The sequence below is a fragment of the Macrobrachium nipponense genome, chromosome 1 (genome assembly GCF_015104395.2).
Source record: "Macrobrachium nipponense isolate FS-2020 chromosome 1, ASM1510439v2, whole genome shotgun sequence".
Classification (NCBI taxonomy): domain Eukaryota; kingdom Metazoa; phylum Arthropoda; class Malacostraca; order Decapoda; family Palaemonidae; genus Macrobrachium; species Macrobrachium nipponense.
Window position 1 is genome coordinate 122,245,799 of NC_087200.1, and position 27,824 is coordinate 122,273,622.

The 27,824-nt window shown below is 44.9% G+C and overlaps 1 protein-coding gene across 1 annotated transcript in view; it reads right to left on the minus strand.

The window, feature by feature from the left end:
* LOC135218925 (uncharacterized) overlaps positions 1 to 27,824 on the minus strand; it is a 535,388-nt gene that overhangs the window by 414,261 nt on the left and 93,303 nt on the right. Inside the window, exon 2 of the mRNA XM_064255367.1 lies at positions 15,488 to 15,615. Within this exon, the coding sequence (XP_064111437.1) occupies positions 15,488 to 15,596 (109 nt within the window). The 5' untranslated portion in view covers positions 15,597 to 15,615. The remainder of the gene's footprint in view (positions 1 to 15,487; positions 15,616 to 27,824) is intronic.

Sequence of the window (27,824 nt, forward strand, 5' to 3'; positions counted from 1 at the left end):
GAAGATGCGCTAGTCAGGGTAGACAAAGTCCTGAAGGAGACAGTTATCTACCCTAGGGACCAGGCCCAGTCTGCATGGGTCCGCACCCTCTCAGAATGGGAGTGTGTCAACACAAAGTTGACACCCCACAAAGGATGCTTTACGATGTTTGTGGCCCCACAAGGAGTTCCGACTCCTTATACGTCGAAGGTGGCAGAATTGACTCTGCAAGCTGCGGTAGAGGACAAACCTATGCCTCAGCTAAAAGAGACGGAGGCTACCTCCTTACTCTTCCCCGGTGATATAGGGTTTTGGACTGATGCTCCGGCAACGTTACGGTGGGCAGACTCGATCCAGAGTGTGCCTCCGCCCAATTCAGTGAACGTTTGCCTAGAATTCCGGACCCCATGGTCAAAGCGGAATTCGAGGCAAGATGCAGGCTGAGTAGGTCAGTTAACTCTGTCACCACGGCGGAGTTGACTGCTACGACGTTTGCAGATGAGCTTCTATTTTGAATCCATACAAAGTCACTATTGCAGGCCTTCCAGTCAGACCTGTATGCCTTTATAGTGGCTAGGCAAGCCTGCAGGAAGCATGTCTTTGCAAATGCTTCCATAAGACACGAACCAAACAGGATCATAAAGGCTTAGATCTGGGGTGCCAACCTCTTCCCTGAGGACGTGGTTAACAACGTCCTCAGCGAGGCAGCTAGAGCTAACCAGAACCTTCGTGTCTGTTGGGGACTTCCCTTCAAGAGGAAGTTTGAGGCCACCGGACCACAATCCAAAGCTAGGAAGAGGCCGAGGAAATACCAGCCTTTCCAGTCCTCTCATCCTCAGACAGTTGTTCAAGCGGTTCCTGTCTCCCAGATCGGCAAGCCTTCGACATCCGAGGCACAGACACAGCAACAGTTTGTCCTGGTGCAGAGTCCACTGACTCAGCAACCTTTGACTTCAACCACCTTAGTAGCCTCCCTAGCCTTCAATGCCTCCTTTGAGTCACAAGGAGCATTTTGTGGCTACAACAAGCATGCAAGGAGTAGCAGAGCCAGAGGTGCCTTCCAACAGAGAGCTGGCTCTAGAGGCAGAGGCTTCAGAGGAAGCAGAGGAGGTAAGACCTCAACCAACCAGTGAGACTCCACAGGTGGGCGTGAGACTGTATTTCTTTCGGGACCATTGAACCTTCAGTTCATGGGCCCACAGCATTGTATCGAAAGGTCTGGGGTGGAAATGGGAGAAAGGGCCTCCTCCACCAGTCAGTTTTCACCAGACTCCAACGACAGACCTACTAAACTATGCCAAATATCTCCTTCAAAAGAAGGCAATAAAGTCAATCGACGTCTGTTCAGTGTACCAAACAGACGTCAAGGACGTCTGTTCAGTGTGCCAAAGAAGGACTCGGACAAACGAAGAGTGATTCTGGACCTGTCCCGTCTCAACTCATACATTCAATGCGGCAAGTTCCGCATGCTGACCATCTCGCAGGTGCGGACCTTACTTCCCCGTGGGGTTGTCACCACCTCTATAGATCTTACAGACGTCATGTTCCGATAGCAAGAAACTTCTCTCCATACCTAGGCTTCAAACTAGGAAAACAAGCTTACCCATTCAGTCATGCCATTCGGGATCAACATAGCACCCAGAATATTCACCAAACTAGGAGAGACAGTAGTCCAAGAACTAAGAGCTCAAGGGGTAATGCTAGTAGCTTACCTAGACGACTGGCTCATTTGGGCAACCAACGATGAGGAGTGTCGCAAAGCAACAGCCAAAGTAATAGAATTCATAGAGTACATATCTGGGTTTCCAGATAAACAAGTTAAAGTCCCGTCTCATTCCGGCGTCCCACTTCCAATGGTTGGGAATCCAATGAGACCTAACCTCACACAAGCTATCTCTCCCATCAAAGAAGTGCAGAGAGATAGCGAAAGCTACGAGACAGTTCCTCAAGAACAAAAAGGCTTCTCGTCATACTCAAGAGAGAATTCTGGGTTCTCTTCAGTTTGCATCGATAACAGACGTCCTATAGAAAGCCAGGCTGAAGGATATCAATCGAGTCTGGCGGAAAAGAGCCAACAACAAATTCAGAGACAAAATCTCTCTGATTCCGCCGATATTGAAGAAAAGACTCGGTCCGTGGACGGGACCCCGGAGTCTCTCCAAGTCAGTGCCACTGCAATTTCCCCCACTGTCTCTGATAGTCCACATGGACGCCTCTCTGAGTCGAGAAGGTTCAAGGAACGTGGTCGAATACATTCCGCCAGTTCCACATCAATGTCCTAGAAGCAATGGCCATTTTTCTGACCTTAAAACATCTAGCTCCAGTCAAGAACAGTCATGTAAGATTAGTCTCGGACAGTGCAGTGATAGTTCATTGCATAAACAGAGGAGGCTCCAAGTCGAGCAAAGTAAATCATGTAATGATTGCAATTTTTTCATTAGCAACGAAAAATCATTGGCACCTGTCAGCTACTCACCTGGCAGGAGTATGGAATGTCATTGCAGACTCACTATTCAGAACAACTCCGCTGGAGTCGGAGTGGTCCTTGGCCATGAAGTCATTCCGTTGGATTTGCAATCAAATACTGGGCCTTCAGGTAGACCTGTTCGCCACGGAGTCCAATCACAAACTCCCGTGTTATGTGGCTCCCAATCTGGACCCTCTAGCTCATGCCGCAGATGCGATGTCCATAGACTGGAACAGTTGGCAGAAAATTTACCTATTTCCAACAGTAAACCTCCTGATGAAAGTCCTGCACAAACTCAGATCTTTCACAGGACAGGTAGCATTGGTTGAACCCAACTGGCCGAAGAGCAATTGGTTTCCTCTTCTACTAGAGTTGAATCTCCGTCCCAGACAGATTCCCTGTCCAGAACTGAATCAAGTAGTACAAACTCCGACTGTGTCAGCTTCCTCAAGAATTCTAAATGCCCTAACTTTATGGACTTCATGAAGTTCGCGGCTCAGAAGGATGCTAGTGTCGATCCACTAAACATCCTGTTCATAGAATTAGATAAAAGAGAGTCAACACTCAGACAGTATGATTCTGCAGTAAAGAAATTGGCTATCTTTCTAAAAGATTCAGATGCCCAAAAGATGACTACAAATCTGGCAATTTCGTTCTTTAGAACCCCGTTTGAAAAAGGTCTGGCTGCTAGTACCACTACTACAACTAAATCTGCCTTAAGGAAGATTTTTCAGCTTGGCTTTAATATTGATTTGACAGATTCGTACTTCTCATCTATCCCTCGAGCATGTGCCCATCTGAGACCAGTGGACCGCCCCCACACGGTCTCCTGGTTTTTAAATGATGTACTCAAGTTGGCTTCAGACACAGATAATGATTCATGCTCATATATAACCCTTCTCAGGAAAACATTATTCTTAATGAGTCTGGCTTCAGGCGGCAGAATATCTGAACTGTCGGCTCTCTCTAGAGACCCAAATCACATTGATCTCCTCCCGTCGGGTGAAGTTCTACTATCCCCGATCGGAAATTCTTAGCCAAGAATGAAGACCCACAAAACAGGTGGGCTCCATGGAAGATTATACTTCTCACAAAGGACTCATCATTGTGTCCTATTGTCACACTAAAATCTTATCTGGCCAGAACTTCTGAAAAGTCTTCAGGTCCTCTTTTTATTAAAGAGAGATCCTTTATTTTATTAAACAAGCCAATCTGGATTCAGTTCCTCACGTCCATGATCTCCGGGCAGTGGCTACCTCAATTAAGGGATTTTGACGAAGTAAAAATCTACTTCTGGGCAAGGGTTCATTATTTCTAAGTAAATGATACTAACATTATACCAGAGAAAAAATAAATTCAGGAGGATGTCAGAATAACTGACTCGCTCACCCTAAATAAAAAGAGGGTGTCGGTATGGTATCTGGGGCGAGTGAGACCACTACCACGAACCTCTTGTCATTTAGAATTCTCCTTCATGAAAATCCCCCTCCTGAAAGAGCTGATACACAGTCGGAGTCTGCGACTACTACTGCTACGCTGCCCACCACGCCGATTGCAGCGCCTCTGGTGGCCATCCTTGTCGTTAGATGCCAATCTTGGGCTGCAGGGAGGGGCATAGGGGGGGATTTCACTGGGCGACACGAACCCTTGCCCAGAAATAGATTTTTCCTTTGTCAAAATCCCTTTTCTGGGCCCAGTTCGTGTTGCTTCGTGAAATATTACCAGAGAAATAGCGCAAGATTGAAAAATTTAAAGAGGAAGGTCTCAATAAAACGATAGAGGTAAAAGGAACTAAATATAATCTGATTTGAGAGCTTACAAGTTATCATAAACAAAGTTAAACTAATGAATAAATTTATATGTAGTTAACCTTAAAATTACACTTAGCCTAACTTATGATAACTTAACTAACACTAGTGAGGTTCCAAAGCAGTACATAAAAGAAGAACACTCACTGAAACTTATATAAATATGACAAATATACCGCATCTCAATTAAATGTTGATGTGCTTCCCTAGCATAAAAATAAGGGGAGCAACACCGAGCAGTATGACAAAATATATACAATATAGTTGTGGGTGCCCCCAGCAAAAAAATAAGGGACACACCACTATAAGGATGCACTTAAGCAGATAAGGGTGAAGGACTAAAAAGAGCTTAACGGTAGGGTGAAGTGAATTATTAGTTGAGGCAGGTAGAAAGGAGATCTGGATCTTCGACTACAACTACTGAGCAGTGTCAGGGGAAATTACATTTCCCGCTGCCACTGCCGGAAATTTTAAAGATTCCAAGGACTTTAGATAATGACGCTTGAAAACTGTCGGCGATTTCCAACCCATATACTTCTTTAAGTCATCAAAATTCATATGCTGGAAGTAATTGATAGAGGTGGCTACTGCCCTGATGTCATGGGCTTTTGGAAATGATTCAGGGTTTGCTTGTTTAATAAAATAAAGGATTTGTTGCCTGATACCCTTTATTGAAATAGTGCCACCTTTTTCCATCATGAAGAGGGGGCCTGATGATTTAGAGGATGTCTTAGACAGAAAGGCTCGTAAGGTCGTCACCGGACAAAGAGAAGGTTCTTGAGGAAGAGGGATGACCTTCCAAGGGGTCCACCTCATTAAGGGGTCCTCGTTTTTGGCCAGAAAACTGTGATCTGGAGATAGTAAGACCTCTCCTGAGGGAAGAAATTCTACATGTCCAGCATCTCTGGAAAGGGCCGACAGTTCTGATATTCTAGCTCCTGAGGCCAGACTTAGCAAAAATAGTGTTTTTCTTAGTGGCATTATATATGAGCAAGAAGCGTTGTCAGTGCTTGAAGCCAGCTTGAGAACGTCATTCAAGAACCATGAGACTGAACTAGGCCTCTCAGAAGGTCTGAGCCTAGCACAAGCTTTAGGAATAGACGTAAAGTAGGAGTCTGTTAAGTCTATTTGAAAACCCAACTGGAAGATTTTCTTTAAAGCTGATTTATTAGTGGTGTTAGTGCTAGCTGCTAATCCTTTTTCAAATAAGGATCTGAAAAAGGATATAGCCAAGTTGACTGTCATGGTTCTGGTGTTCGTTTCCTTCAGGAAAGTTGCTAACTTCTTAAAAGCAGCATCATACTGTCTCAAAGTTGATTCTCTCTTATCTGATTCTAAGAAAAGAATATTCTGAGGATCGATATTTGCATCTTTTTTAGCCGCAAACGTCATGAAGTCCATAAAGTTAGGGTTTTGAGAATTCCTGAGGAAGCGAACACAGTCCTCATTTGTACTGATTGAGATAGTTTGGGATTGGGAATCCGTCGAGGTCGGAGACCCAATTCCAGAAGCAGAGGATACCAGTTGCTCTTGGGCCAGTTCGGGGCTACTAGAGCTACTTGTCCCTTGAAAGTCCTGAGATTGTTCAGAACTTTCAATAGAAGATTCACTGGAGGAAAGATGTATATCTTTTTCTACTGATTCCAATCTATGGACATGGCGTCTATGGCGTATGCCAGAGGGTCCAGGTTGGGGGCCACATAGCAAGGGAGCTTGTGGTTTGCTTGAGATGCAAATAGATCTACTTGGAGACCCGGAACACTTCGGCGTATCCACTGGAATGACTTGTTGTCCAGGGACCACTCTGATTCTAGAGGAACTGATCGAGACAGGGCATCTGCTATCACGTTCCTTACTCCCGCTAAATGGGTGGAGGATAGATGCCATTTGTACTTGGTTGCTAGAGAAAAAATGGCTATCATGACATGGTTCACATGTTTTGACTTGGATCCTCCCCTGTTGATGCAGTGTACTACCACTGCGCTGTCCAAGACCAGTTTTATATGAGAATTCTTTGGTGGAAGAAGCCTCTTCAAAGTGAGGAATACTGCCATGGCTTCCAATACGTCTATGTGGAGCTGGCGGAACTGAGATGACCACGTTCCTTGAACTTTCTTGAACTGGGAATATCCTCCCCACCCGCCCATGGACGGAGATGATTGCGAAGAATCTGCGGGATTACTGACAACTTGTCTCGAGAATTGAAATTTGCTCTTGAGCGCCAAACTCGATTTATGTCTTTCAGCTTTGCTTTTAACAGAACATCTGTTACTGATGCAAACTGGAGTGAACCTAGGATCCTTTCCTGGTTTCTCCTTGATGCTCGGTTGTTCTTGAGAAATTGCCTTACTGACTTTGCTATTTCCTTCCTTTTGACCGTAGGAATTGACAGATTGTGGGAGGTCAAGTCCCATTGAATGCCGAGCCATTGAAAACGAGACTCCGGAGTGAGTCTGGACTTTGTCCTGTTTATTTGGAACCCTAAATGTTCCAGCAGTTGAATTACTTTGTTTGTGGCTTTGAGGCATTCCTCGACGGTTGACGCCCAAATCAGCCAATCGTCGAGGTACGCTACTACCATTATCCCTTGTGATCTCAGTTGTTGCACTATCACTTCCGCTATTTTCGTGAATACCCTGGGGGCTACATTCAGCCCGAAGGGCATCACTTTGAAAGAGAATGCCTGGTCTCCCAACCTGAAGCCTAGGTATGGGCGGAAGTGTCTCGCGACTGGAATATGATAGTATGCATCTGTAAGATCGATAGAGGTGGTGACGGCCCCACGGGGAAGCAAGGTCCGCACCTGCGAGATGGTCAGCATTTCGAACTTGTCGCAACGAATGAATAAGTTTAGCCGGGACAAGTCTAAGATTATTCTTCTTTTTGATGAGCCTTTCTTTGGCATGCTGAATAAGCGTCCTTGAAACTTTAAATGCTTGACTTTTGCACTACCCCTTTCTGAAGGAGCTCTTTTGCATAATCTGTCAATTCCTTTGTTGGTAGTTGAAGGAATGATTTGGATGGAGGAGGACCTTTCACCTGTGACGGAAGAGGAACAGCCTCCCTCCTACCCGGGAGATCTCACTGCTGTTGTGCGGGACGTGCTCCGCGCCCTCCACAGAAGTGTTTCCCCTTGTTGGTTGCCCTTCCCCCACCTCTCAGACGAAAGGAACCCCTAGCCCTGCTTCCCCTTGCGAACCTGTTGATGGTTTGGAAGGCTTGGCTTTCAAATACAGGGTTGAAAGCCGGGGAAACAGCGTAGGAGGTCGAGGGCTGGTTCTGTGGAGACAACAGGAGGATGGGCTGGTTTTGCCCCTTAGCCGTTGCCGGTTGCACTGGTTGAGAAACCGGAACAGCTTGGACAAAATGTTGCTGTTGCTGCTTGTGATAGGGCGGGAACCTCTTAGCCTTCTTCAGCTTCTTAGTGCCAGCAGGAGGATTCTCGGGTTTCCTCTTACTGGACAGACCCCAGCGAGCCCTACGACTTTGGTTAAGTCTTGTTGCCTCGTGTTGTACCTCAATTACAGCTGATTCTGGAAAGAGGTCCGCCCCCCCAGATGGTGGAAGAAAGCAACTTATTAGGCTCATGTCGAATTGTTGCTTCTTGCAGGACATGTTTCCTACAATTTCTTCTTGCGACCGCAAACTCGTACAGGTCAGACTGTACTGTTTTGTGTCTGAGACTTAGCTAGGAGCTTACATAAGGACTCCGTACCGTAAGTCAGTGCAGCAACTTCCGTCATTACCAGTGAGTTCAGAGTCCTTCCTAACCTCATCCTTGCGTCGAATTCAGCTTGGATGAGGCTATCTGGTAGCCTAGGAAGCTTCTCACTGAACTGTTCCATGGCACAGTCCGGTTTGAGAGTACCTACCGTGAATGTAGCTGGTAGGTTTTCCCAGAGATCACCAAATGCTGGGAAGAGAGGGGACGTAGGGTCCGATTCCCTGAGCTGAGGAAGGGGTTCATCCTTCATCACCACTTGCACGGTGATCTCAGCTATCTTTGTTGTGAAGGGGAGTGGTGCCTCCTCCTCCGTAGCAAAGATCGTAAATGGACTCTTAAATGCCTGGAGTCTGGTGTTAGTACAATCCCAATCCTCCAGGCAATGTACCCATTCTCTCTGAGCCTGATCCGGGCTGTACAACAGTCTCTCTAGGGATCTTGTCCTCCCTATTCAAGGCTGCCTCCGTCAGCCTAGCATACCCCATGAAAGGAGGCTGCAGGCCAGCGGGATGGAACTCGAAGTCCTCGATCCTCCTAGTTCCATAGTCCGGGATGGAGATCATACCGTCCTTGTAGGGAGCAAAGGCTGCTACCCTCCAAGGATTGTTCATAGAGAATGTGGGAAGGGTATTGTAGTCAGGCAATTGGGCAACTCCAGTGCCTGCTACAGGAAGAGCGACTTGAGGTGTTTGGGTCAGCCCTGCCAGTCGGTTCTCCTGGTCCGTCAGACGTTCAGAGATATTCTGAATCGACTGGCCGGACTGAGTCAGCGAGGTGGAGAGCTGTGCAAACATCTGGTCGAACCTAGTGTTCAAGGATCCGACCATATCTCTTACCTGCTGCATGACCCCTGCCGTAAAAGCAACAAGATCGAAGGGACCAGCAGGACTGGCCCTGACAGGGGTCACCGGAGGAGCTCCGGCAGAGGGAGAAGGTGCTGGCTCGGCGGGAGCACGGGCCTTCTCCTTAGAGGATTTACCTCTTGACCCTTTTGAATGCGAAGAAGAGGAGGACTTCGCCTTCTCTGCTCCGGGATGAAGAGCCGGAGGCTTACGAGATGAAGAAGACAACGTCTTCTGTAGGGTCTTCTGCTCTCTTTGCCCCTTTACTTTGGGGACTACAGAGGCAGTAGGCGTACCAGCGAGGATCTCTGATCCCGTGAAGCCTTGGAAAGATGAGGAAGAAGGGACAGGCGAAGAAGATCCAGAAGCGTCCAAGGGAAGCCCTTGGGCGCCTAACAAAAATACCTCAACCAATAAATCACTCCCACCTACCGCCATTGGCTCTATGTTGAGGTCCAGAGTAGCGACGTCCGCCAAGATATCCTGGCCTCCTCCCTCCATCCAAGCCTGCTCCATCTGGTTCTGAATGTTGGCAATCATCGGAGCTGCCGCGACGGGGTCAACAAACCCAGTAGGCTTCCCGCCTGGGAAGATCTGGACAGCCATCTTCCTATCCAAGATGTACGGCTGCCCCTTCGGCACATTTTTACTGAAGCTGCCTACCCAGGCCCGCAGGGTCGTCGTCGCGGCTTCCTTAACAGCGGCAGCCTGAAAGAGAGGGTCATTGTAATCCTTACAACGAAGCCCCAAGGACAATCATTAACATTTGACGCACATAACCATATAACAATATGACATGATTTATGTGACAGTATATACCAGGAAAAAGAACAAACCCTACACCGGTATAAACTTACTTCGTCCGAAAACTGTTCCACCAGCTCATAGCAGATGGAGCAAGCTTCGTGGTGCTAGACGATCTGCTCGTTGTGGCGGACCGCACAAGGAGCATGTGACCTGCAGACCTCATGTCCGCAGGGGTCCTGGAGGACGGCGTTACACCCGGCCTCCTGACAGTGGGTAGCCTGTAAGTGGATAGATACATACAGTAAGTCCTCGGGTTACGCTGGTCTCGACTTACGATGTTTCGTGGTTACGAACGCGCCCCCATAAAAATATAAAAAATAATATTTTGCGTTGTTCCGTCTTACGCGGTTTAGCGTCGTAAGCAACGTAAACAAACGCGAACTAGTTCCAGGCGCACGGCGGAAGAATACGCTTTCTGGGGGAGAGGACGGCGTCGCTTCGCTACGCTCATTCCTCGCCCATACGCCATTTTGGTTGTTTACACTGCCTCTCTCTCCCTCGTGTTGTATCGTTTTTGTAACTTTTTGCTCTTTGTTATGGCTCCCAAGCGCAAGGCGGACTCTTCTGATGGTAGTGCATCGAAGAAAAGAAAGGCCATCACCATGGAAATTAAAGTGGACATTATAAAGCGATCTGAGAAGGGAGAAACGCCAACAAACATTGGCCGCTCGCTTGGCCTTAGCCGTTCGACCGTTGCTACCATTATCAAAGATAAAGAGCGCATCGTTGAACATGTGAAAGGATCTGCTCCTATGAAAGCGACAGTGATAACTAAGCAGCGTAGTGGTCTAATAATTGAAATGGAAAGGTTATTGGTGCTTTGGTTGGAAGACCAAAATCAACGGCGTATCCCAGTCAGCCTTATGGTGATTCAGGAGAAGGCGAAAAGATTGTTTGAAGCGTTGAAAAAAGAAAAGGGGGAGGGAAGTGAAAGTGAAGAGTTTGTGGCTAGTAGGGGTTGGTTTATTTATGCGATTTAAGGCTCGGGCCAATTACCATAACCTTAAATTGCAAGGTGAAGCTGCTAGTGGGGATGAGAAAGCAGCGAGTGAATTTCCTAAAGCGTTTGTCTGAGATAATTAAGGAGGGGGGTTATTCTGCTCAGCAAGTGTTTAACGTAGACGAGACAGGTTTGTTTTGGAAAACGTATGCCTAACCGCACTTGACAATCGCCAAGGAGGAGAAGGTCAGCACCACCCGGTCATAAAGCCAGCAAGGAAGGAGGCCTAGAACTTTACTTCTTGGGGTAATGCTGGCTGGCGACTTCAAACTGAAGCCCTTGTTGGTGTATCAGGCTGAAAATCCAAGGGCACTCAAGGGCATTTGGAAGGGTCAACTACCAGTAATTTTGGAAGTCCAACAAGAAGGCATGGGTGACACTTGCAGTGTTTGAGGACTGGTTCGTAAACCATTTTGTTCCAAGTGTGGAGCGGTATTGCGCCTCCAAGGGTATCCCCTTTAAGGTGTTGCTAGTGCTGGACAATGCCCCTGGACACCCTGCCCAGCTGGGAGACTTCAACCCTAATGTCAAGGTGGTTTACCTTCCACCTAATACCACGGCCCTTTTACAGCCTATGGACCAAGGAGTGATTGCTTCGTTCAAGGCCTACTACCTACGAAGGACAATTGCTATGGCTTTACAGGCAACTGAAACCAAGAAGGACTTGACTCTGAAGGACTTTTGGAAATCCTACAACATCCTTGATGCTGTAAAGAACATTGACTAATTCCTGGCGGGCAGGAGGTTAAGCAATCAACATGAATGGTGTCTGGAAGAAAATTTGTCCTCAATTTGTGAATGATTTCCATGGGTTTGAGGACACAGTTCAGCTAGTTGTCAAGAACGTTGTTGCCCTGAGTAAGGAAATCAATTTGGAGATGGAGGTTGATGATGTTACAGAGCTGCTGGAGTCTCATGGCGAGAGTTATCTGCTGAGGACCTGATACAACTGGAGAAGCAGATAATAGAGGAAGAAGAAGAAGCACCCACCCTAGAGCCTAAGGCTTTCACAAGGCAGGACTTGATAAGAGGTTTTGCAGAGTTGCAGCAAGCGTTGTCAACTTTTGAGGCTCAGGATCCCAACTTGGACAGGTTCACTAGGGTTTCCAGAGGCGTCATGGGTTTGGAATTTGATGCCCAGTGTTACAAGAAGGGGATTCTTGGATGAAAAGAGGTTGCTCTCTGTTCAGACTAACCTGGAGCAGTATTTTAAGGAAAGGTAGAGAGGCCTGCAGGAGATCCTGTACCCTCTACCTCAGCTGCCTCTGCTAATCCAGACTCGCCTGCCCCACAATCTCCAGCACCTTCTGAATGTTCTGCTAACCCAGACTCACCTGCCCCAGTATCTCCAGCACCTTCTGTAGGTTCTGCCTCACCTAAAGACTCACCTGCCCCAACATCTCCAGTAGTATGTTCTGCCTCACCTCAAGAATCACCTGCCTCAGCATCTCCAGTACTAGTATGTTCTGCCTCACCTCAAGAATCATCTGCCTCAGCATCTCCAGCAACTTCTGGAGGTTCTTTTTCTCTTCACTAACCTCCCCCAGTCTCTCCAGCACCGCAGCTTCCTCTCCAGTGTGCAAGCCAATCAAACTAATAAAGGTAAGGAATTGTTCTCTCGTTGTTATTGATAGGTATTTACATTAAATCATGTGGTATTTTTCAATATTCCGACTTACGCTGAAAATCGTGTTACGATGCATCGTAAGAACGGATCAACGTCGTAACTCGAGGACCCCCTGTATGTATCAACGTAATACACTAACAGGACCACTTATGAAACTCCGCTGCATGCCGGAGTAGCATAAAATATTTGGGCATAATCCCCCCCTGAACTCCGTGTGAGAGAAGGTCCATGGGACCTGGTAACTGGTTGTGAATACTCCGGTGTACACCAGAGAGGAGAGTTCAGGTAAACCAGATACTTTTATACACCCATAAAGGAGTTCCAAGGAGTAGTACATCACCCCGGAGAACGTGAGAGGATTACCCATTAAGTAAACTTAAATTAAATTAAATTAAATTAAATTGAGTTAAATTGGAGCATGTAGCTCCGTCAGGTGCACCTCCGTCAACCAGAGGAGCGCCCGGATAGCAAGCAAGCGCTGCGCCAGACGACGGAGGGACTACATACATAACAGGGGAAAGCATGTAAGGTCAATAGATACCTCTTCCCCCCTCCGGTAGCTGGCGGAGCTACCCTTTCGACAACTGAAGGTGTGCCCAGATAGCAAGCAGGCGCTCCGTCAGCAGGCAAAAGGGTAAAAACATAATTAGAGGTAAGGGGAAGATGAATCATAGCGCAAGGAACGCCGGAGAAGGACCGATGCAAACAGAGGGGGGTGGCCAACCCCCCACCGATCACGCCGGAGCTCCACCAGAGCTCAAATAGAAAAAGCGCGGTCCAGCAGTACTCCAAGCTGTCCTAAAACTCCGGGACCCCCTTAACAGGGGGGGGGGGGAAGGGGGGAGTAGTGCTCGATGGTTGCCATAGCGACCGTAAGCAAGCAAGGACAGATCCCCCCCTCCACTAGGGAGGGGGGGAAGGGGACTGGGACTAGGGCAACCAGTGGATCAACACGATCGCAGGTGGACCAAGAGGTGATAATGCAACAAAACAGCCTAGGTCGAGCGACCACGTGAGCTCGAACAGACCAAGGGGCGATAATGCAACAAAACTGATCGCAGTAGGACCATGAGGAGATAATGCAACAAAACTGCCTAGGCTAAACTGATCGCCCTAACATGCTAACCCTTCAATAACATAATACATCGTAAAAAGAGATAGAGGGAAATCACGAGTGAGAGAGAAAGGGGACGTCCAGGAGAAGTAGGCTAGTTCCCCGAAGGAAACAAGCCAACTGCTCAGAAGCTAGCCTTAGCCGACACATAAAACGGAGGGCAACAGCCAGGATACTGGACTAGAGGACAAAATAACACAATCACTCGAAAGCCTAAACACCTAGACAAAGAGACATGCATGCATGAACGTAAATCTAAGCCGTAGACAATGGATTTCCGAATAATACAATGTAAAATAAATCAATAAATAGATAAATGGAACTTGTGTAGCACGTAATAGCACCCTCGATAAGGTAAAAATACAGGATAGATGCCACGGTATGGGAGACCGAGAATCTAACCGAACATGAGGCGGGCCGGCTCGGCCGCCACGCGTCAGACCAGGAGACTATATCGGACCTAAAAAACGGTAAAATAAAGTTCCTGGCAGACAGAAACTAGATTTAAACTTTTCGGGGTACTTAAATTAGCTGCGGCGATAGCTGCGAGTTCCATGATGGGGATAAATCCACGCAAAAATACACAAATACACAGAGAAAAGAAATCACGTGCTATCCAAGTCCACTAACGAAAAAGGATGGCCACCAGAGGCGCTGCAATCGGCGTGGTGGGCAGCGTAGCAGTAGTAGCCGCAGACTCCGACTGTGTATCAGCTCTTTCAGGAGGGGGATTTTCATGAAGGAGAATTCTAAATGACAAGAGGTTCGTGGTAGTGGTCTCACTCGCCCCAGATACCATACCGACACCCTCTTTTTATTTAGGGTGAGCGAGTCAGTTATTCTGACATCCTCCTGAATTTATTTTTTCTCTGGTATAATGTTAGTATCATTTACCTAGAAATAATGAAATTAAGGATTATTTCACGAAGCGACACGAACTGGGTCCAGAAAACTATTTTCACAATATGAACTTCGAGGATCTTAAAAAATAAACTGGTTGGAATCTCCGGCAGTATTGAGTCGCCACTATCTTAAGAATTTAGAGGCCCTAAAATTTTCAGCTGTGGCTGCAGGGAGCATGATCTCCACTGATACAGCCTAGTCTTAGAACTCTATTTCCTATTTCTTTATTCTGCTAAAAAAAATTTTCCCTTGATACTCACTCTTTCCTACCTGCCTTGCTTGTAATCCCTACCCATCTCTCTTAGGTTCCGGGCTGGTTTGCTTATCAATCCATTGCTGGACATGTGCATAGTTTATATTTGTCATTTTTGTATTCCTTACCTGTTGTTTTCTCAGGATAGTATGGATCTGGTCATATCTGTTCCTCCTTTTTTACCATTGTATCTTGTTACTTTACACTGATTATTAAAACTTAATTCTAAGAGAACATTTTTTTATTTTTCCTTGTATCTTTTGATTTTTGTATTTCCCAAGCTTGTATGGCCATTCTCTGATACTATTTCACCGGCCAACACAGGTCGAGCCCAGAAAAGGGATTTGACAAAGGAAAAATCTATTTCTGAGGGAAGACCTGTGTCGCCCGGTGAACCCATCCCTCTTTTTTCCTGGTCCCCAACCTGTAGCCAGCCCAAGCTTGGGTGCGTAACCCAGGAATGAAGCCCTCGGACGGCGAGGTGTAGTAGTAGTAGCGAGCGGAAGGTAGATGTATTGTAGTCCTTGTAACGGCACCTGCCTAGAGAGGGGTTTTGAAGGGAATCTTCTAATTGGCAGAAAACCTGTGGTAGTGGCTTCCACTCGCCCGTGTTTATACCGACGCCCTAAGGGTGATCAAGCTGAAGGCAGTAACTTCAGCATTCCATTTAGATTTTTTCTCTGGTATATTTAGCATCTATTTATACCTAGAAATGCGTGCTTCAGGAGCATTTCACCAGGCGACACAGGTCTTCCCCAAGAAATAGATTTTTCCTTTGTCAAAATCCCTTTTTCACACTAACAAATGTCATATCCAGTTTGGAAAAGTTATAACAAACACACATATACGATAAAAAAAATTAAATAACACATGAATATAATTACAACATAAGTAAAGCCACCACTGGTAAGGTTACATCAAAATCATTTTAAATCTACAAATTATCAACACTATATTGCTAACCTAAACAAACATGATTTTCCTCTGAGAGATGTCTCTGATCTGCACTGAGACGTCTGGACAGTTCATCAATGTGCAGAAAGTAATTCTTGTTTTTATCCTGATCCGCCATTTTTCAATCAAATGAAATCCTGAAAACACAAAGCCAAAATTATTAATATTACTGTGATATTTTAATCAGCAACTATGGGTTAAAAATGATAATTTTTAAAAGTAAATTGTATGTTTCCTAGATATACAAACACCTAAGGTCCTTTGCATTAAGAATTACTTTCGGTGAAGCTAGAAAATGGCCATTAAACTCTTGAACAAGTTGGTTAGGCAGTAACTACCGTCCAGCAGGTAGGAATACCCGCCTGGCCAGATGTAAACATTCCAATTTGCTTTTCGGTCCAGGTTTAGATTGAGGGGTGGAATGAGGCGAGCATCAGTGTAATGTAAAGGACCTCAGGTTTGTATAGTTAGGAAAAATACCATTCATTTTAAAGTACTGTCATGTGTTCTACATGATATACAAACCATCGGTCCTTTACATTAGAAAGACTCACCAGTTGGAGGGAGGAATCTGAGCGTGTCTCTTTGGACTGACTGGAGTTCTCCACACCTGTGGTACTACTCCTGGACGAAAGAGTGAGGAGTATCCAGCCTTTGACATATTGATCGGAGTAGGAACTTCTTGATTAAAAGTCAGACTTCTGGACTTTTTTGAATAAATGAGTGAGGAATTGTAACTCCATCGAAAGAAGGCTGGGAAGAATCTTAGGATCGGATGTAGTAAGCCAAAGGCCCAACAAGTATGATATTGTTAAACTACAATAAAGTTTTGTACATACTTACCTGGCAGATATATACGTCTAATGGCCCGCCCAGCCTCCCCTCAGGAGACAGGTGGAAGAGAAAATCTGACAGGAAAGGGGGATTGGTTCGTACACCCGCCACCCAGCAACGGGTAAGGTAGACCACCTGACCTACCTGTCGCGTGTGCCGCGAGATTTGAAATTCTGTCGGGAACGTCGGAGACTATAGCTAAGTATATATCTGCCAGGTAAGTATGTACAAAACTTTATTGTAGTTTAACAATATCATTTTTGTACATGAACTTTCCTGTCAGATATATACTTAGCTGATTGGCACCCTTGGTGGAGGGTAAGAGACAGCTAAACAATTAAGGAAAGAAGGGAAACAACTGGTGTTGTAGGATATAAAAACTTGGTTCTTACCTGTTCAGGCAGAAGACTTCATTGATACTGTCTCTGAGTCTGCATTGCCTGGAGAGCTACAGCTACAGCTAGGACGTGACCTGTTGCTGAAAGACTCGGAACTACCACCGGGATATCTGATCCCTTTGTGTGGTAGAATCCAAGTCGGATCCTGTTAAAGGGAACTCGTCCGCTTACTTAACAGGCCCTAACCACTACTACCGCAAGGAGCCACACTCATCAGACCACCTAACCAAACTACTTGGGGTTAGTACTACGACATAAAGAGATGCCTCCCTGCATCTTCTTTCAGACAACCATAAACAACAAAAAACAAGACATAGGGTAAAAAATATATACATCTAATAAGGATGAGTTCCAGCTCCCTGCCCCAGAACCGAATCTGCCGATACGTTAGGGCCCAAGGCGAAGCATTTTTCATAAGTGATTTTCACATCACGCAAGTAGTGGTTTGCGAAAACCGAGTGGCATCTCCAGAAGGTTGCCTCCATCAGGTTCCGCACAGACATATTCTTGTTAAAAGCAAGCGAAGTCGCGATGGCTCTCACTTCGTGGGCTTTTACCTTTAGAAGCTTAAAATGGTCTTCCTTACAAGAAACATGTGCTTCTTTAATGAGGTTTCTTAAGAGGAAGGACAGGGCGTTCTTCGATAGGGGTCGAGTAGGGTCCTTTACGGAGCACCAAAGGACCTCTTGATTGGCCTTCAGTTGCTCTTTTCTCTTCAGGTAATATTTTACCATCCTCACCGGGCAAAGAGTTCTCTCAGGTTCTTCCCCTACAAGAGAAGATAACCCACGAATCTCGAAGCTCCTGGGCCGTGGATTTGATGGGTTTTCGTTCTTTGCCAGAAAGCCAGGGAGGAAAGAACAAACCATAGAATCCTCCTTAAATCCAACATTGCCCTCAATCGCTTGAAGCTCACTCACCCTCTTGGCAGCAGCAAGAGCCATAAGGAACAGAGCCTTCTTAGTCAGGTCCTTGAACGAGGCTGAACTAGGTGGTTTAAATCTAGATGATCCGAGAAACTGAAGAACCATGTCTAAATTCCAGTTCGGTGTATTAGGAGACTGCTTCGTCACTGTTTCAAAAGACCTAATAAGGTCATGCAGGTCCTTATTCTCAGATAAATTGAGGCCTCTGTGTCTAAAGATCGCCGCCAACATACTGCGATATCCTTTAATAGTCAAAACGACTAGACCGCATTCTTGCTTCAAGAATATAAGGAAATCCGCAATCTGGGTCACAGAGGTACTGGAAGAGGAAACGTTATTCCTCTTGCACCACCATCTGAAGACATCCCACTTCGACTGGTATACTCGTAAGGTGGAAGACCTCCTACCTCTAGCGATTGCTTTAGCAACTGTTGATGAAAAGCCTTTCGCTCTGACCAGACTTTGGACAGTCTGAAGCCAGTCAGACTGAGAGCGGGGAGGTTTTTGTGGTACCTGTCGAAGTGGGGTTGTCTGAGTAGATCGCTCCTTAGAGGGAGCGATCTTGGAAGGTCCACTAACCATTCCAGTACCTCTGTGAACCATTCTTGGGCTGGCCAAAAGGGAGCGATTAATGTCATCCTCGTCGAATCTGACTCTGCGAACTTCTTTAGTTATCCCCAGAATCTTGAAGGGGGGAAACACGTAAACGTCGAGTCCTTTCCAGTCGAGAAGAAGTGCGTCTATCCCTATTGCCCCTGGATCCGAGATGGGAGAGCAGTAAAGATCCAGTCTCTTGTTTCTTGATGTGGCAAATAGGTCTATATGCGGCCTGCCCCACAACTTCCAAAGGCTCTGGCATACATCTTGGTGCAGAGTCCACTCTGTGGGAAGGACCTGATCTTTCCTGCTGAGGAGATCTGCTCTCACATCCTCTCTCCCTGCACGAATCTGGTGAGAAGCTTGATTCTCCTTTCTTCGGCCCGCAGAAGAAGGTCTCTTGCTGTTTCGTACAGAGAGAAGGAATGCGTCCCCCCCTGTTTCCTGATGTATGCCAGAGCTGTGGTGTTGTCTGAGTTGATCTGCACTACGGATTCTCTTACGTTGGATTCGAACGCTCTCAGAGCCAACCACATGGCCATCAGTTCTTTTCTGTTGATGTGCCAGGACACCTGGTTCTCCACCCAGGTCCCTGACACCTCCCTGGTTCCCAGAGTCGCCCCCCCCCCCCATCTGTCTCCGACGCGTCGGAGAACAACACTAGGTTGGGGTTCTGGGATTGCTGCGACAGTCCCTGCAAGAACTTGTTGGGATCTGCCCACCATGCTAGTTCCTCCTTGACTTGTTGAGAAATGAACAGGGAGAACGTCAAATCCTGAGAATGACGACTCCAATTCTGATGAAGAAAGAATTAGAGCGGTCTCAGGTGCAACCTTCCTAGGGAAACGAATTGCTCCAGCGAGGAGAGCGTCCCCAGCAGACTCATCCACTCCCTCGCTGTGCATACTTCTTTCCCTAAGAAGGTTGTTACTTTCTCGAGTCCCCGGGCTATCCTTTCCTGAGACGGAAAAGCCCGAAAACTCTGAGAGTTATCTGGATCCCCTGATAAACACTCTTGATCAGGTACTAAACTTGACTTCTGGAAATTGACCAGAAGCCCCAACGAACTTGTCAATTCCAGGGTTTTCCATAAGTCCTTCAGACAACGCTCTTTTGAATTGGCCCTTATAAGCCAATCGTCGAGGTACAGGGATATCCTCACCCCTTCCAGATGAAGCCATTGTGCTACATTACAAGGGGCGAGGGGACACATTCTTCCTTCTCACAAGAACCGCCACAGCACGATCCCTGAAGCGACTGGGGCGCTCGAAGGCGTCATCATCGGATGACGTCCTGGTCCTCTTCTGCGGCGGGAAGGCAGCGAAACTATCCGGGGAGGACCGCAGATCAGCAGAAGCGAAAGGACGTAAAGCGTCCCGCTCTCTAAAGCTCCTCTTCAACGGGCGAGCGTCCGACCGAGAACTCCACCCCTTGCGTGGGGAGGACGCCTCGGAGGACGAGAAGCCCTCCTTAAGGAGACGTGCACAAGCCCGCTCCTTGGCAGCCTGGGAAGCGTCAACAGTTACTGCCAAAAGGACGCCAGATCAGTGGGGGTTCCCCGTAACCCTCCTTCGGCTTTCGACATGCCCTCTCCCTGTATCCTGGGAGTCCGGCAGAGGTCCAGGCCTAGAGGCGTTATAGGGCCGATCTGACGCCCCCTCCACAACACTAGGGGCACTATCACTGCACTATGATCACTTTTACCTTCCAAGGCGAGCACTTTAGATTCCAGATTACGCAGCGAATCAAGAATCACAGAAAGGGCATTACCCTCCACAGACACCATTTCAGGGCCTGAAGGCGACATTACAGGGTTAAGAGTTGCAAATGTTACTGGAGGGTTAGCAGGAGAAACATTACTGCCCTGACGTCTACTGTCTGACATACTTCTGGAGGAAGACCTCCTGATCCTATCACGCTCTAACTTGCGCACATAGGATTCATACGCCTTCCAACCCGAATCAGACAGACTTTCACACTCCTTACAACGATCATCAAACATACACAAATGTCCCCTACAATTCTTGCATACTGTGTGGGGGTCTACCGAAGCTTTCGGTAGCCTCACCTTACATTCATCCTTACAACATACCCTGGCGTTAGCCGAACTAGACCCAGACATCTTAGTTTAAGGAAAAATCAAGTCAATATCTAAAACAGTCCACAAATAACGCGTGCCTAGCCACAGATCCAAAGTAAAAAACCAAAAGTCAATCAGGATACTTAACCCTTAAACGCCGACTGGACGTATTTTACGTCAACATTTTTTGTCTCTCGGGTGCCGACTGGACGTATTTTATGTCGACATACAAAAGTTTTTTTAAAAATTCGCGGAAAAATACTTTTAGGCCTACCAGCCGAAAACTCTTGAATCATGAGCCTTGGGGGATGCTGGGAGTTCACGGATCAAGGTGTTGTTTTGTTTACAATTGTTACGCAGGCGCGCAAGCGCGAATTTCTTTCTTGCTGCACTAAAAAGTATCTGTGACACATCTCGGAAATTATTTAGTCACATTGACATAATTTTTGTACCATTTTAAATTAGCCGTTACATGGAGTATTATATATGAAAATGTGCGCATTTTTATGTAGAATACAACAAAAAAATACTCATGATTGTAGCTTTTATCAGTTTTGAGATATTTTCATATGAATAACGATAAGTGCCAAAATTTCAACCTTTGGTCAACTTTGACTCTATCGAAATGGTCGAAAAACGCAATTGTAAGCTAAAACTCTTATATTTTAGTAAAATTCAATCATTTACCTTCATTTTGCAACTAATTGAAAGTCTCTAGCACAATATTTCCATTTATGGTGAATTTATGAAAAAACTTTTTCCTTACGTCCGTGCGGTAACTCTTCCGAAAAAATCATACTTGCGATTGTGGTAATGTTTGCACCATTTTAAAATTACCCGTTACATAAAGTTTTATATATGGAAATGTGCGCAATTTCATGCACAATACAACTAAAAACAACCCATGGTTGTAGCTTTTATCAATTTTGAAATATTTTCATATAAATAATGATGTGACAAATTTTCAACCTTCGGTCAACTTTGACTCTACCAAAATGGTCGAAAAACGCAATTGTAAGCTAAAACGCTTATATTTTAGTAATATTCAAGCATTTACCTTCATTTTGCAACAAATTGGAAGTCTCTAGCACAATATTTCGATTTATGGTGAATTTATGAAAAAATAACATTTTCTTTACGTCCGCACGGTAACTCTTCCGAAAAAATCATACGTGCGATTGTGGTAATGTTTGCACCATTTTAAATTAGCCGTTACATAAAGTTTTAAATACTATGAAAATGTGCGCAATTTCATGTAGAATACAATAATAATTGAAGTTTGTAGCTCTTCTCATTTTTGAAATATATTTGCATATAAATCACGATAAATAGAAAAAAAACCACATTCGGTCAACTTTGACTCAACCGAAATGGTCAAAAAACGCATTTGTAAGCTAAAACTCTTACAGTCTAGTAATATTCAGTCATTTATCTTCATCTTGAAACAAATTTGAAGTCTCTAGCACAAAATTTAGATTTATGGTGAATTTAAAAAAAAAAACTTTCCTTCCCTCCTCGCACGGATTCTCCACCAAAAATCTCCGAAATGCGTACGTCCCATTCTCGGAATATTTCCTCAGTTTCATATTAGGCATTTCATAGAGTTTTATATATGAAAATGTGCGCAATTTTATGTAGAATAAAACGAAAAATATTTGAAGGTTGTAGCTTTTCTAATTTCCGAAATAATTGCATATAAAAAAATATGTATGAAAAAATTTGACATTCGGTTAACTTTAACTCGTCAGATATGGTCGAAAACTGCAATTGTAAGCTAATACTCTTACAGTATAGTAATATTCAATCATTTGTCTTCATTTTGAAAGAAATTGGAAGTCTCTAGGACAATATTTAGATTAATGGTGAATTTTTGAAAAAAATATTTAAGTCTGAGCATTTCGAATTCATGCATTATTTTGTGATAATATTTTCTCTGTGTTGCTTTTATCATTTTACAATGTGTTATATACCAAAATGATCGCAATTTAGTGTACATTACAACGAAAAAAAAGTAACTTGTTACCTTTAACCGTTTTGCGCACAGCACGATTTGAATACAATTATATATGAAATTTCGTTTTTGCGCTATCATATATCGCATTATTTATATATGATAACGATAGTTTTTTTCATTTCTGATGGTTGCATACTGAACTTCAGCCAATGACAAAAAAAAAAGGAGTAAAAAATGAACTCTCAATCTTGAAAACTAAGCGCGCTGTGATTTTTTGAAAAAAATATTTTTTCCGATTCCGCGCTCACTCCGAAACACCTCCGGCACACAGGAGACAATTTTTATTTTACCGCTTCGGCGTTTAAGGGTTAAGTAGCCGAGAAGTTTTCAAAATCCTAAGATGGAGGTACTGAAAACAGATGTTTACAGTACTGGGACAGAGAAAATCTGAATAGAAAATGGGAATGGTTCCTGATACCCGCCTCCCAGTGGCGGGAATGGGTACTAACCACCTGACTCTTAACTACGTGTGTCGTAAGTTTTGAAATTCTGTCAGACTTCGGAGAATACAGCTATATATATATCTGACAGGTAAGCTTCATGAACAAACATGTTTTTTTATCATAAATATGTTCATTCACGAAATAGATATACTACTATGTATAAGCCGAAAATCGTCGTAAGCCGGAACATCGTCAAAAATCCTAAGAAAACCTTACTTTTAATGCTTTGGGCGCATTGAAAACTATGTAAACTGCATTCTTATGGCACTTTTCATAAAAAAAAAACTTCAAATATTGATTATTTTGCATTTTTGGTGTCATATTTCATCTGCCAGATGAGCGTTGTAGGCGTCGTAACCCTGGAAATAATGTCTGATTAATATAATTGAAAAGCGTCGTAACCTCGGAACGTCGTAAGCCAAGACCGTCGTAACCCGGGGACTGCCTGTGTACTTTTGTTTGTTGATCTGATGAAGGGGAAATTGAAGATAGGAAAGAATAACTTTGAAACTGTCTTGAATTTAGTTTAAGGTGATAGTTGAAGACATATTTGGTGCTTGAACTAAAGTAGGCAGTTATAAACATTGAAATAGTGGTCTTGGGTGGGTTACTTATTAAAGTAGGCAGTTTAAAGCAATTTTTGAGGGGGGTGCCAGGATAACACGGGTATTTACTTATCACGGGGGGTTCTGGGCCCTATCCCCCGCGATTATCGAGGCCCTACTGTAAATCTTTTTTCATTTACAATATAGTTTAATGATAACCATATTTGACAAAATAAAAAAAAAGTATAAAGTATGCAATATAAAATTTAGCTTTCAATTTAACATTTAGCATAAAAGATGTATAAAGTAAGTATATCTTAGTTTTACCAGACCACTGAGCTGATTAACAGCTCTCCTAGGGCTGGCCCGAAGGATTAGATATTTTTACGTGACTAGGAATCAATTGATTACCTAGCAACGGACCTACAGCTTATTGTGGAATCCGAACCACATTATATCGAAAAAGGTATTTCTATCACCAGAAATAAATCTCACTTGTTCCACGTTGGCCGGGCCGAGAATCGAACTCGGGCCACCGAATTAGCAGCCGAGTGCGAACGTGCGCACATGTATAAAATCATACTTAACCGCGGTGAATTAACGCCCAGCTGACTTGAGACTGAACAAGGGAGCATTAGTATGTTGAGGAGAGAGGGAGAAGAGTGTGTTAAAATATTGCTGTATGCATGTAAAAGCAATAAAAATTCACATAAAAAAGGAATTTCCCAATAAATTTAACGTAATGATAAAATATGAAAACAATCAATTAAATGGAATACAGAAAAAGTCTTAACCCTTAAACGCCGAAGCGGTAAAATAAAAATTGTCTCCCGTGTGCCGGAGGTGTTTCGGAGTGACGCGGAAGCGGAAAAAATATTTTTTTTCAAAAAATCACAGCACGCTTAGTTTTCAAGATTAAGAGTTCATTTTTGGCTCCTTTTTTTGTCATTGGCTGAAGTTTAGTATGCAACCACCATCAGAAATGAAAAATATTATCATTATCATATATAAATAATGCAATATATGATAGCACAAAAATGATATTGTTAAGATACAATAAAGTTTTGTACATACTTACCTGGCAGATATATACTTAGCTATAGACTCCGTCGTCCCCGACAGAAATTTGAATTTCGCGGCACACGCTGCAGGTAGGTCAGGTGATCTACCGCCCTGCCACTGGGTGGCAGGAATAGGAACCATTACCTTTCTAGAACCAGATTTTCTCTTCCACCTGTCTCCTGAGGGGAGGCTGGGTGGGTCATGGAACTTACCCAGCAGATAAATACTTAGCTGATTGACACCCTTGGTGGTGGGTAAGAGACAATTATTTACAGAATAGACAGGTAACAACATACGTTGTAGGTAATAAATAAATAAAACCTTATTTCCTACTTGTTTAGGAGGAAGATTCCATGGCTAATGCCTAGGAATCTGCTTCGCCTCAAGAGCCTCAGCCAGGGTGTGACCTATGGCTAAGAGTTCTTGTGGGTCTGTCGATGGGGTCTTACCTACTTACATGACAATACGCCTATGCATAGTGGCATAATTAAGGAGCACAACACCGATCCCGATCACCTGATCCTAACACGAGGGTTAGTACTTAAATTGAAAAGAGTTATCCCCAAACTCCTTTCAAACAACCCAAAGAAAAAACACGACGTTAAATAAAATTTAACTCACTAGTTAAGGATCAGTATCGGCTCCCTATCCCAGCAACGTATCCGCAAACAAGTATCAACCAAGAGAGAAGGATCTCTCGTAGGTTATCTAGACATCCTTCAGGTAATGGGAAGTCAACACAGAGTTGCATCTCCCGTATGTGACAGCTAATATGTCGTTATGACATATTGTTAAGGAAAGAACAAGAATTCGGAAAAGCTCGCACTTCATGCGCTTTTAATTCTCAGCTGTTTGAAGGAATCATCAATGCACTTATCAAGTGCTTTGGAGATCACATTGTCTCAAACAAGGCCAGGGCGTTCTTTGATATAGATCTCTTCTGGGTGAAGCCTGGAGCTTGGCTAGCGCTTCGCGCCTGGCAGGCGCCTAGCGTCTGTCTAGCGCCTCGCGCCTGGCTGGAGCCTCGCGCCTGAATGGCGCCTAGAGCCTGGCTGGCGCCTGATTGGCTCCTCGCGCCTGGCTAGCGCCTCGTGCCTGGAGCTTGGCAGAAGACTTCATGATTACTGTCTATGAGTCTGCATGCCTCAAGAGTTTCAGCTAGGTAGGGACCTATGACTGAAAAACCCTTCTGGATCATGTCAATGGGGGCTAGCCCGCTTACGCGACAGAGCCTTCTCGGATCGTGCCAATGGGGGCTGACTCACTTACATGGCAGAGCCTTTACCTATATCATATCAATGGGGACTAGCCCTCTTACATGACAGAGCTTTAGGTTTCTCTTTACTGGAAGGAGCCTCGCACCTGGATGGATCCTCAATCCTGATTGGAGCCTAGCGCCTGGAAGGAGGCTGGCACATGGAAGGCGCCTCGCGCCTGGCTGGCGCCTAGCGCCTGATTGGCGCCTGGAGCCTCGCGCCTGGCTGGCGATGTCCACACTGGACACTCTCATCTGTCCGATCTGTTCGCCTGCGCCAGGTTGGAGGCCCGCTCCTTCTCCGCCTCAGACAATAAAAGCATTTATTCGAGCTGTCTGCCTCTGGCGTTTCTCGCCTGTTTGGCATTTGGCAGCTGGCTGTCGCTACGTTGCCCGAGGATCCTGAACAAACCACAATAGTTTATCAGGAGACTGGAGAAGGGTGTAAGGAACTCTTCCACCTTGAGCCTCTGGCCTCAGACGAAGGGAGGCGTTTGTAGCCAGTTACATCCAGTAGACGATAGGATATCTAAACAGGACAAGAGAGAAGAGTCTTCCTCCGAGGAGGATCCTTCGTGAGTACTTCCATTGCAAACGAGATCTATTCCTACCTGTTGAGGAGGTTTCTTGCTGCAGAAACCTCCCTCTCCTTGCCCTAAGGAGGGGAAGGAGCCTGGAAGTCGAAGGAGACTCCGAGCCGAAAGTGGGCAAACCCAGGCTTTCTTAGTTCTTATCTTGTCCCTCTGAGTACCTTCTGGGGAGCGTTTCGAGCCCTCATCGCATCCCTGAATTCCCTCATAAAAATTTCTAAAAGAAGCTTGATGAAGAGAGGTTCCAACTTGTCGGAACAAGGACTCTGCGGGCCACGAAAAGATCCCAACTCGAAGTACATGATATCCTACTCTTGGTCGTATCGAGGTATCGTATAAGATCCCGAAGATCTTAGTCCTCTGCTATCTCTAAGTCCCTTTGCAGAGACAGAGTATAGCCTGCTACTGTATTCTTTGATAGCAGATATCTACAAAGGTGATTCTTCTCTCAAAAAGGGAAGAAAACCGTCATGTGGATCACAGAGGTATCGGAAGAGGACAGTTTCCTCATTCAACCCAGCACGATCTACAGCACTTCTTGTCTTGGCCATGACACTTGTCATTCACCTTGAAAAAACCTCTCATTCACGTCAACTTCTCGTCAGTCTGCACTCAGACAGACTTAGAGTGGAGAGGTTCTTAAGGTCCCTTTCTAAGTGAGGCTGATAGAGTAAACCGACTCTCTTGGGAAAGCCTTAGAAAAGTGCTGTAAGGACGTGACTTCTGTGAATCCAGCCTCTCGAAGGCCAAAAAAGGGGCGAAAAGCATCATCCTCTCTTCCTCTGACGCCAGTAATTATCTGAATATATCTGTTAAGAATTTACATATATATATATATACATAAATATACACACACACACACACACACACACATATATATATATATATATATATATATATATATATATATATATATCACACACACATACATATACATACATATATATATAGGGGAAAAAAGACTAATGTTTATTCCCCTTTCAAACTAAAGGATGGCGTATCTTGCTACCGCTCTTGGATCGAGAATAAGGAAGCAGTCTAGAGGAAGCCTATTCGTCTTCAACATTGCAAAGAGATCTATGAAGAAGACGTCTCACAGGTTTCCACAACTCTCTTCCTAACTAATATTAGACAGACGTTAATAGTTATTATCGTCGATCAAGACGGTTCTCATGGACGTGCAATATCGTGCAGCGAACCTCTTAAGGATAGTTACGTTCCATGTCTGTGTTCCAAACAGGTTTTCTCTTGTTAACGCAAACAGGGGCGAAAAAAAGAGATTCTCGATGCTCCTTGAGATATGAGAGAGCTGTGGAATTGGCGTAATTGATTTAAAAATTCAATTCGTCCCTTCTTAGGATTGAACCCTCCTCCAGAAGACGGGGAACGAAATCAGGAACGAATCGTGAAGTTACCGAGCCTGCTGTTAGAGAGGCTACTGAACCCTTCGGTTAACAAAACGCTATATCGAGAAATTATCAAGTCACCTTAATTGCTTGTAATTCCTTTAGACTATGTGCCAGAAACTATGCACCTCTGTCATGTTACCTGGTATCCTCTCATATGTTGTTTCCATTCTTGGTAGGAAAAAACTTATAGGCA